Here is a 10,697-nt window from a genome sequence, read left to right on the forward strand (position 1 = left end):
CGGCGGGGAGCCAGCCCCATCCATAATTCAGCAGCGCCGCAGGGATGCAGCGGGCGGGCAGGCACGGCCGGCAGCCCCCCGAGGGCGGCCCCATGGAGAACGGTGTGGGGCAGGAGCCGGGGACCCCCGAGCCGCCCGGCCCCGCCGCCCCCCGGGCCCCCCGCAGCCGGCCCAGGCTGGTGTTCCACACGCAGCTGGCCCACGGCAGCCCCACGGGGCGCATCGAGGGCTTCACCAACGTCAAGGAGCTCTACGCCAAAATCGCCGAGGTCTTTGACATCTCGCCCACCGAGGTGAGGGGCTGCGGCCCGGGGTGGGGTCTTCGTGCCCCAGGCAGGGACACCCACCCTCAGGCACTGTCTGTGGCCTGTGCTCCCCCAAGTCCCCAGATGCTTGCAAATGTAGTCCCCAAAATTTTCTGCAAGAGTGTTATGGCCTCAGGGTCGTATTGGCTCCTCTGGGGAGGGTTTGGGGGCTCTGTGCTTCAGTTTACCCTCTGTATGTGGCAGGGAGCCATGGCTGCCAGTTCCTGGCTGATTTCAGCTGCTGGAGCTGGGGGAAGGTGGGCAGGGATGGGGCATTGCAGGGTCCCAGGCAGGCTGGGGGTCCCTGGGCCCCTGTTCTAGCAGTGCCCAGATCTGACCAAATCTCCCTGCACTGGCCGTGGCTCCCCTGACACCTCTTGCCCTACTGGGGCATCCCCAGTCCCTGCTGACGGGGTTCCCCGGGGCAGATCCTCTTCTGCACCCTCAACACGCACAAAGTGGACATGCAGAAGCTGCTGGGGGGACAGATTGGCCTGGAGGATTTCATCTTCGCCCACGTCCGGGGCGAGACCAAGGAGGTGGAGGTGACCAAGACAGAGGACGCGCTTGGCCTCACCATCACAGACAACGGGGCTGGCTACGCCTTCATCAAGGTGAACCCCTGGGGAGCAGCCTGGGGCTGGGGCAGCCCTGAGGACCGTGGCCTGCAGGTGACATGCCCTGCACATGCCCCCGGCACCAGGCTCCTCCCTGACTCCCCACATCAGTCCTTCCCTGGGCCATCCTGGCCCCGGGGATCTCCCCTGCCCTGGGGATGTTTGGGGGGGCTTCCCTGCCTGACCCGGCTACCAAAGGGTGTGGGACCGCTGAGGTGGTTGTGTGTGGGTCGGGATGGGGGCTGTGTCTGACTGCCCCATTGTGCCGTGTGGTCGCTGTGTCCCTGTCCCGCCGTGGTCCCCAGAGGATCAAGGAGGGGAGCATCATCAACCGGCTGCAGACAGTGTGTGTGGGGGACAGCATCGAGGCCATCAATGACCACACCATCGTGGGCTGCCGGCACTATGAGGTGGCCCGGATGCTGCGGGAGCTGCCGCGGGCTCAGCCCTTCACCCTCCGCCTGGTCCAGCCGAAAAAGGCCTTTGGTGAGTTGGGAAGGTCCCCCTGCTCCTGCCCTGGGGACCCCGGGATCATCCCCAGCCCCTGTGGCCCTGCAGCCCCTCCCCAGTGACCGGGTGCCTCCCAGAGTTCACTGCCCCTGTGCACCCCTCTGCATCCCCACTATGTGTGTGGACCCCACAGCCCTGGGGCACCCACGTGGGGGTTCCCACCCCTGCTCGTACCCCCGTGGGCACCCCCTTGCTCTGTGAGTATTGTCCCGAGCATCTGTGAGCACCCCATAACCACGAGCATCCCCCCCCTGTACCCCTGGGTGTCCCTGACACCCCCCCCGTCGCACACACGGCTCACCCTGCAGTGCCCCCGGAGGGCTGGGGGATGGCCGGGCACTGAGCAGCGAGGGGTGGGGATGCCCGGTCCTGCCTGTGCCCTCACCCCCCGCCCCGGGGCACAGACATGATCGGGCAGCGGACGCGGACAGGCAAATCCCCGGGCGAAGGCAGAGCGGCCAGCGGGAAGGAAACGCTGCGGCTGCGGACACAGGGTCCGGCCGTGCTGGAGGAGGGGGTAAGGCCCACCCCGAGTCCCCCACTCCGAGCGTCTGGCTGCTCACCCTGTGCCAGGGTGGGGATCAGCATCCCCAGGGCCCTGGGTGCTCCCCGTGCTGCCCGGCACTCACCCCGCGCCTCGCCCCCAGCCCAGCCCCCCCGAAGAAGAAGCGGCCCGGCGGGTGGATGATCTGCTGGAGAGCTACATGGGCATCCGCGACAGCGAGCTGGGTGAGGAGGGGCCTGGACCCCGACCCAGAGCTGACCCTGCCCCTACCACTGACCTGCCCTGACCCTCACCCCCACCCCAACCCTGCCCTAGCCCCTGCCCCTTCCCCAGCCCCTGCCCTGCCCCAGCTCCTCCTCCTGCCCCAGCTCCTGCCTCTTCCCCTGCTCCTGCCCCAGACCCCGACTCAGCCCCTGCTCCTGTCCCAGCCCCTCACACTGCCCTGACCTCCCTCTTCTCCCCGACAGCTTCGACGATGGTGGAGGCAGCCAAGGGCAGCCCTAGCGTGGCCCAGCTTGCCCAGGGGCTGGACTCGGTGCTGGGCGAGTTCGCCTTCCCCCAGGAGTTCGTGGCCGAGGTGTGGGCAGCTGTCTGCCATGCCAAGGGGGATAAGGAGTAGCTGGGGGGCAGGTGTTTCCCCTCACTTTTGTTCCCTCCCCATGCCCCCACCTCATCCCCACCCCATCTGGGGCTGAGGTGCTGGTGGGGGTCCCCATCCTGTCCCCCACACCCTCCTGAGCAGCACCTAGATCTGTCCCTTGGCATGGAGGGCAGAAGGCACCCAACCCACCCGCCTTTCTGAGGATCCCCCTTGCACACCCCCCAGATGTGGTGGGCAGCAGCTGTGGCTCATTAAAAGAGAGACAGGAGGAGAAGGGCTGCCGCTCTGATTGTCAGCAGCATGGGTTCCCCCCAGGTGCCCTCCCTGGGCCCTCCTCGGGTGGTCACCAGCGGGCACCAAGAGCTGCACCAGCTGTGCTTTATTGGGGACGGGGAGGGGGAAGCAGCCCTGTGCCCCCTGACAGCCCCTTGGCTACGGGGCTTGTGAGGGGGGAATCCCCTGGATGCAGGTGATGAGGATCCAGCGTGGGTGAGCGGGGCATGGCCGTGTCCCCCTGCCCAGTGCCCATCCCCAGGGTGCTACTGCAGGACGGAGCCGGCGGTGAGCTTGCGGGGCAGGGAGGGGCTGAGGGAGGCGATGGAGGGCCGGGGGGGCAGCCGGGGGTACACACGCTGCAGCACGGCCCGGCGGAACAGGATGTACACCCAGGGGTCCAGGATCTGGTTCCAGGTGACCATGCGGATGTAGATCAGCAGCATCTCCTGCGTGTCCGTGGGCAGCACCTGGGCCTGGCCAGGCAGCTGCTGCAGGACCATCTGGACAATGAAGATCTGGGGAGAAAGGAGAAAAAAGTGTCAGTGGAGGATCCGTGAGCTGCCCCAGGGTGGGGAAGTGATGAAGGTCAAAGCACTGAGCCCCTGGGAGGAGCCCTGGCCCGGTTCGGGGCACTGCTCTGCCTGTCACCAGGGGCCACCTCGGGCTGCAGAGAGGTGGCACGGGGACAGCAGCAGGGGAAGTCTTACCAAGGGGACACCCTCAAACCTGGGACCTCACTAGCAGGGACATGGAGGGGACACAATGAAAGCTGGGACCTCACTGTGAAGGGTGGGGGACACCAAGCCCCAGGAGGGACACTGGAGGGAGGTGGGGGGAACACACCAAGACTGAGACCCCACAAGGGGGAACAGGTGACACAAAGACCCTCACAAGGAGGAACAGGACGGACACAGAGGGGTGGTGATGGGGCACACCAGGACAAAGGCCTCACCAGGAGGGGCATCCAGCAGATGGTGGCGATGATCATGATGCCCACGAGCTGCACCATCATCTCCACCTCGCTGTCGCGGCGCCGCTGCACCGACTCGCGGTCGTGGTAGACGCGGCAGAGCGTGACCACGCTGACGGTGTTGAGGACGAAGGAGAGCAGCACGGAGAGGATGCCCAGCAGTGCAAAGAGCAGGCAGAAGACGACGTCGCCAGTGTTGGGCAGGAGGGTGAGGAAGCACCAGGAGCCGGGGAACTGCAGCGTGTAGCGCCCCAGCCCGAACACCGGCAGCAGTCCCAGAAAGCAGGAGAAGCCCCACACCAGCCCCACGATGGCCCAGGCGCGGCGCTTGGAGAGGCTGGTGGAGCGGGAGAAGGGGCGGTTGATGCCCAAGAAGCGCTCCCCGGCCATGGTGGCCCCCAGCAGCAGCGGGCACTGCCCAAAGAAGACCATGGAGAAGCCGAGGAAGTTGCAGAGGTGGCAGCCAGGGTCGACCTTGGCCCAGGAGAACTTGATGAAGTGGTAGGGGATGATGACCGAGGCTGTCACCAGCAGCCCCATGAAGTCTGTGACCACCAGCCCGCAGAGGAAGATGAGGAAGGAGGAGCGGGCCTGGCTGGAGAGCTTGCGGGAGGAGCTGACCAGGACGCAGAGGGCAAAGAGGTTGGAACAGAGGCCGATGAGGCCAAAGGCCGTGGAGAACCAGGGCGAGGCGATGCTGTTCTGTGCGCTGGCACGGCCATCGCTGGCATTGAACACCCCGAAGCACGAGTCCTGCCCGGCCGTGCTGCTGTTGGGGGGCTCCATGTCCCGCACCCCCTGCATCCCCTCCGGCTCCTTCCAGCAGCCTCAGGCACCCGCCTGGCTCTGCTCCATGGCTGCAGCCCCCGCCGCTGCCGCACCAATCCCACCTCGGCCTGCAGGGGCAACACAGGGAATTTAGGGCTGCTCCCTGTGGCCAGGCCCACCCATCATCCTGAGCCTGCAGATGCAGGGCTGTGGAGAGGGACAGCAGGGTGGGACCCCAGCCCACGGAGAGGGACAGCAGGGTGGGACCCCAGCCCACGGAGAGGGACACGAGGGTGGGGCCCGGCTGGTGCCGCCCCGAGGTGCAGCTGCAGAGGGTGCCAAGGGCTGCAGCCCTACAGCTGCCGGGATTAACTGTCCCGGGCCAGGAGCCACGTGGGGCTGCAGCCACGAGCCTGAATCGCAGCACAGCGGGTGCTGGGGGAAACTCAGCTTTGACAGCCTGGCTCCCTCCTGCCAAAGATCCAGAGATCCTCCTCCATAGCCAGAGATCCCTGGGCCATCAGCCTCCATCACGGCGGGGGACACATTCTGAAGGAGGCAGGCACAGAGTGGCAGCACCAGGGCATGATCCTGACACTGCCTGTCCCTGAGTGTAAACCCCTGGCTCATTGTAAAGATGCCCCATTGCTCCAATGCGCTGGGGAAACCTGAGGTACAGGTTTGAGACTGTGCCTCAACCCTGGCACTGTGGCCAAACCACAGCCAGTGTGGATGACAGACCTGCTCTGCCTTCCTGGCAGCCCTCACAGTGGGAGCTGTGGGTTTGTCACCAGGACAGGGTGTGACAGGGATGGCTGTGGTGGTGGACAGCCTGGTCAGTGCCACTCTGCCTTGCTTGGGCCGGGAAGCATCTGGAAATCATAGAATCATGGGATACCCTGAGTTGGAAGGCACCCACAAGGTTCATCAAGTCCAGCTCCTACATGGCCCTCCACTGCAAATTAGTTGAGGCTGCAGAGGGGATGATGTGGGACAGGACAGAGGCACGGCAATAGTGGGGACTGGACAGCCTGGGGCACAGACCCCCACAGGGACCACACCCCTCCTCTCCTCCTGGGCCCCATTTCTCCAGGCTGTGGATGTTCTTGCCACCCCACTTGCCCCAGCCCACCTTCCTGGCTGACATGGTCCTCAGCCCAGTGCCCCACCAGAATGTCCAGTGGGATGCCCAGCCCTACCCCAACACGCCATCCCTGCAAAGCCCCCACTGCGGTGCTCCTCCCTTGTGCAGGGTGGCACTGCCACCTGTCTTTTGTCCCCCATGGAAGTTAAACCTCACAGCAGCTCTGATCGTTGCCAGCCCTGGCCGTTGTTCCATCCTTGGCCTGGCTCTGGGTCCCCACGCCGTGTCCCTCAGCCAGACACCCCTCAGTGCCAGCCCCTCTCTGGCCCTGGAGCGAGGGTGACACACACCCTGATCCCACAGCCGGGGGGGCTGGCATGGGGCCAGGCATTGCGACATCCTCTGGGGCCCGTCCCGGTGCCACCCGGGGCCAGGGGCCGGCTCCCTGCCCGTGCCCGGGGCCCCGGGAGCGGGGCAGGGCCGGGATGGCGGTGGTGGCTCGGCCCCATCCCTCTCCCGTGCCGTGTGGGGGGCTGGCGGAGCACGCTGGTGATTCACTGGGAGGGTGGGCCCGGTTTTTCCATGAGCCGAGAGTGAAAACTCGCCGCTGTTTGTTCTCACTGGTCCCCCAGGGACCGCCTCAGCCCCAGAGGCCGCGGCCCTGCAGACACGGGCTGAGGCCTCAGCGTGACATTCTGAGACCCCGAGGAGCCACCAGCCTTTCCCATGTCCTCTGAGAGGTGACAAAGTCACCCCTGCCCCACCGTGGTGCCACGCGAGTGCCTGGTGTGCCAGTCCCACTCCAGCTGTCCCTGGCCAGGTACCTGCCCACACTGCCCAGGGTGCTGTCCCCAAACATGTTCCCTTGGTCTCAGGGTGCTCCCTCTGCTCCCTGGGGTCCAAGAGCCCCGGGGCAATGCTGCCCTGCTGTCTCTGTCACCTGGGTACTCCTGGCTGCCTCTGGCTCACTGTGGCAGGGTGTGACCCCTCTCTACAGTGTCCAGTGGCAGGGGGTCTCCCTGCCCTCCTGGCACCTTGGAGGCAGCAGCCCCAGAAGCCCCAAATCCCACCATTACCTACATCCCCTCCCCGTCCTCCCTTCACCTCCTGCCCTGACAAAAGCACAGCCTGGCCCTCAGTGCCCTCTGCAGCCTGGACAGGGACCCCGGGGCTCGGAGGACTCTGGGCTCAGGGGTTGAGCAGCTGGGACCCCCCTGGGCAGAGCTGCCTCAGCCGGGAACAACACTTAGAGGGAGTCAAATATTTACAAGGGGCCACTCAGCAGCTGCAGGGCTGGGAGTGAGGGAACCCCTTCTGTGCCAGAACACACCAGTGCTGCCCCCAGGAAGGGGCTCCTGTCGGGGGTAGGGGGTCCCCACTTGCCCATCACAGGCAGCCACTGCAGGAGGATGGGTGTGGGGACAGCAGGTCCTACAGAAGAGAAATCCTGAGCCCAGGGACTACCCCCACTGACCCCCTGTGCTCGAGTTTGGGGTTCTGGGCCCAGAAAAATGGACATGCTGTGGGAGCAACGTTTGGCAAGGTGCTGGGGTAAAATCCCAGAGGAGAGGAGCTAGCTCTAAAATGTCCTGTGGGGCACTGGCAGTGGGGTGGGGGGCTCCTGGCAGCACCGCAGGTTTGGGTCCTGCTGCAGACGCCCCAAGGCTGCCCTGCCTCTGCTGGGCACTGCTTCCTGCCCTGGCCACATCCGAGGGCAGGGAGGGAAAGGCAGATGGGGAGTGCTGGAGGCTGCTCCTTATCAGCTTCTGCCCCAGCCTGCTGCTTCCCCAGGCTGCCCCAGGCAGGACTGGGCATGGGGCCTGGACAGGGCTGGCAACATCAGGCCGGGGTGGGGGCTGGGAGAGGCACCACACACCTGCAAAGGGACCCCCAAACCAGACAGCAGTGACTCCCCCCACACCCCATGGTACCCTCGACCTGGGGTCTGCCCCTGGGTGTGGTGCTCAGCCACAGGGCAGCCGTGCAGAGGAGGTTGCAGGGCATTTGCATTCACTCCTTGTGTTTGTGTTTATCCCTCTCTGCTCACTGGAGCTCTCCAGGACAATGACCTTCCTGCATGGTCCCTTCTGTTCCACAGCCTGATGCCCCTGGTGCAGGTGTCCCACAGGACAGTGTCACCTGTCAGGGATGGGTGTGGTCCCACTGCCACCTGCCTCCAGCCTGGGGCTCGGGGGTATCAAATCAGGTCCAGGTCATCAGCCAGGACAGGACAGGCCATGGGGATGAGACTTGGCAGAGCATCAGTTCCTCCCTGGACCCACAACCATCACAAGGACCTGCTCCTGAAGAAGTTGGCCTGGCCTAGAGCAGAGACATCCCAAGGACACCCAGGACAGAGGACACTTCTGGGAAGCAGTGACACACGGGATGGGTCCTGCCAGGCATGGTAACTGTCCTCGCCGGGGTTTTCCCTGTTCCTGCTGTGGCCCAGGGCAGAGGTCCCCTGCCTGACTGGGAAACAGCTGGCACCATCCCCATTCCAATCTCCATGACCCGGGGCCGGGCAGGTGGTGGCTGGAGGAGCAGCCCGGTGTCCTGGAGTGCAGAAGCTGGGGCTCGGCAGCCCTGGGGCACCAGGGCCCCCCGGCCTGGCTGCCTCCGCCCGTAGCGTCGCGGCATCTCGAGGGCTTCAAGGCTGCTGGGCCGCCCACTCCGACAGCCCGAAATAGACCCTTCCTTTCCCGGCCCTCTCCCGAGCCTTTCCTCGTCCTTCTCCGGCTCTTCCCAGAGGAGCCAGCGGCACAGGCTGGGACCGGTCCCGGCGGGGAGCCCCGAAAGCAAATCCTGCTTCCGACGGGAGGCCGAAGATACGCCTGTCACGGACCCTCGGTCCCAGGGACAGACAGACAGTGGGGGGAGCGGGGACACCATGTGTCCGTCCCCCACCATGGGGTCTCCGCTTCCTCTCCCTCGAAACGCCCCCGGTCCTCGGGGCTGCGTGCGAGCCCGGCGGCTGAGCCGGCCGGGAGCGCCCCGAGAGCCCCGGGAGCCGCTGGAGACCCGGCCGCCCTGCACAGCCCTGGGAGCCCCGCACAGCCAGCCCGGCGGTCTGTCCGCCCATCCCGCCTCCGTCCGTCCCAGCCTTCCGCGCTCTTTGTCCCTTGGCCCCGTATCTCTCGCCCCTCTCTACGCCTCCCTCCCCGCGCAGACCCGAGCCCTACCTCGCTACCCGGCTCCGCTCGGCTCGGCTCGGCTCAGCCCGGCTCCGCTCGGCTCGGCTCGGCTCAGCCCGGCTCGGCTCGGCTCCGCCGCGGGGCGGGGGAAGGGCCGGGCTCGCCGCGCCCCCCGGAACCGGCCCCGTCCCGCTCCGCTCCCTCCCTGCTCGGGACGGGCCTTCAGGCGGGGGCGGCCCCCGGCCCCACCGCCCCCGGTCCGGGCAGCTCCCCGGGGACCCGAGAGCGTCTCTCGGTGCAGCCCCCGCGGTGCCGGTGCCCAAAGCCCCCCCGGCCGTTCGGGGCTGCGCTCCCGCCCCGTTACTCGCTCGTTTACTCGAGTAAAACTCCCTGACAATAACCAGGGCAGGCTTGAGGCGGGTCCAGCAGCGGGGGCGTCCCCGCCGAGCCCCGCAGCGACCCCGGGACCGGAGAGGGGAGAGGGAGCGGCAGCTGCGGCTCTGGCCGAGGGCTGGGGTGGGTTCCCTGGGTGCTCCCGCAGCCCCGGCCGTCCCGCCCGGGGCATTCGCCTCCCGGGGGTTTCCCAGCCCGGGGCTCCGAGCTCGGGATGTCGCTGCGCTGTCCAAAGGCGAGATCAGCTGGGGTGACACGTCCCCAGGCAGTGTTCCTCCCATGGTCTCAGGAGCCATAGCCTCCGTCCGGCTGCTCGCGCTCCGCCGAGGAGGGCAGACCCCGGCTCCGGGCGCGCCTGAGCCCGCGGGGCCCGCGGGGCCGTCCCGTCAAGGCGAGCAGGGGGCACAGCGGCTCGGCGCTCGGGTGGATGCCCAGGCAGGTTTTCCTGGCACCGGCTTGGCAGCGAGGGGCTGCAGAGCCCACCATCGCGCTATCCCTTGGGCTGGAGCAAAGACTGTCGCAGCGAAAGCCGCGGGGGAAGGCAGGGCCAGCCCGCGGAGCCCCGAGCGCCGGGAGCAGCACGGGCCCCACCGGCAGCGGAACGCGCGGGGCTCGGCAGCGCTGCTGTCCCGGGTGGGGCCGGGGTGTGCCCGGGAGCAGCTGAGCCCATCACGGATGATGGGGCACGGGGCAGCTCCACCGACTGCCCCGCCCGGGCACGACCCGGCCCAGCCGCTGTCCCCTGCACAGCTCAGGGCTGCGCCGTGCCAGCTTGGCCCGAAACGTCGGGGAGATGTGCACTAGGAGGAGCACTGAGAGCAGCCAGGTCAGGGAAAGCCGTCAGGGGCTTCAGCCGGATCCAGACCCTGATCTGGCCCTGGCACAAGCCTGGAGGAGCTCTCGGGGCTCAGCCCTGCAGTCAGACGTGCAGGGAAACGCGCTGCCTGGAAGAGGACATGGACCCTGCTCCGGCTGGAGATACAGTGGGACGTTTTTGGCGGAGTTCCCCCACTTCTCTGTGTGCCCAGGAGGGAAAGGGACGGGCTGTAGGGATGGAGGCTCTGCCTGGCAGCTGATCAGGGAGGGCACCAACCACCAGCTTTGGGGTTTGGGTTTTTTCCCCGTTTCCTCCTCCCTGATCCGGCCTTCACTCACTTCCTGCGCTGAGCCCCGAAACCTCCAGCACAGGCAGCAGCAGGAAATAACTGCCAGGAAGGAGAGGCCAGGGAATGTGTCCGGTGCAGCTGCTGGCCCCGGGGATGTCCGGAGGGATGGGGAGGGGGTACCCACATGGAGGACCACGGCAGTTGGGGTCCCCCACCCCCATGTGCAGGCAGACCAAGCCCCACAGGAATGGGAGTCTCCTGAGCACCAGCTCCCATGGTGGCTCTGCAGCTGGATCCTGCCAGCAGAGTCAGGAGCAGGACAAGACAACTTCCCTGAGCCGTGGGGCAGCCCCCAAGGGCTTGGAGGCCCCTGCACAGCAGGCTTGCCTGTTTTAGTGCTGGGCAGACCCCTAAGTCCCTGCACCATG

The 10,697-nt window shown here is 66.8% G+C and overlaps 2 protein-coding genes across 2 annotated transcripts; one reads left to right on the forward strand and one right to left on the reverse strand.

Annotated features, from left to right (window-relative positions):
- Window positions 1-44: 44 nt before the first annotated feature.
- On the forward strand, window positions 45-2,556 carry GIPC3 (GIPC PDZ domain containing family member 3). The gene is made up of 6 exons (XM_064396362.1): window positions 45-293; window positions 734-919; window positions 1,228-1,408; window positions 1,837-1,949; window positions 2,080-2,161; window positions 2,405-2,556. Exons 1-6 carry the CDS (start codon window positions 45-47, stop codon window positions 2,554-2,556), a joined length of 963 nt encoding a protein of 320 aa, XP_064252432.1.
- Window positions 2,557-2,918: 362 nt separating this feature from the next.
- On the reverse strand, window positions 2,919-8,876 carry TBXA2R (thromboxane A2 receptor). The gene is made up of 3 exons (XM_064396533.1): window positions 8,819-8,876; window positions 3,767-4,680; window positions 2,919-3,329 (listed from the first exon to the last, which is right to left on the reverse strand). Exons 2-3 carry the CDS (start codon window positions 4,586-4,588, stop codon window positions 3,078-3,080), a joined length of 1,074 nt encoding a protein of 357 aa, XP_064252603.1. The 5' UTR covers window positions 4,589-4,680; window positions 8,819-8,876; the 3' UTR covers window positions 2,919-3,077.
- Between the last annotated feature and the right edge of the window lie 1,821 nt (window positions 8,877-10,697).

Source organism: Passer domesticus, chromosome 21, assembly GCF_036417665.1.
Source record: "Passer domesticus isolate bPasDom1 chromosome 21, bPasDom1.hap1, whole genome shotgun sequence".
Classification (NCBI taxonomy): Eukaryota; Metazoa; Chordata; class Aves; order Passeriformes; family Passeridae; genus Passer; species Passer domesticus.

Coding starts and splice junctions, on each gene's coding strand:
- TBXA2R (XM_064396533.1), bottom strand. CDS start 4,588: ATGCAGGGGGTGCGGGACATGGAGCCCCCCAACAGCAGCACGGCCGGG. Junction 3,330..3,766: donor TCTGCTGGATGCCCCTCCTG/GTGAGGCCTTTG, acceptor CTTTCTCCCCAG/ATCTTCATTGTCCAGATGGT.
- GIPC3 (XM_064396362.1), top strand. CDS start 45: ATGCAGCGGGCGGGCAGGCACGGCCGGCAGCCCCCCGAGGGCGGCCCC. Junction 920..1,227: donor CTGGCTACGCCTTCATCAAG/GTGAACCCCTGG, acceptor CGTGGTCCCCAG/AGGATCAAGGAGGGGAGCAT. Junction 2,162..2,404: donor CATCCGCGACAGCGAGCTGG/GTGAGGAGGGGC, acceptor TCTCCCCGACAG/CTTCGACGATGGTGGAGGCA.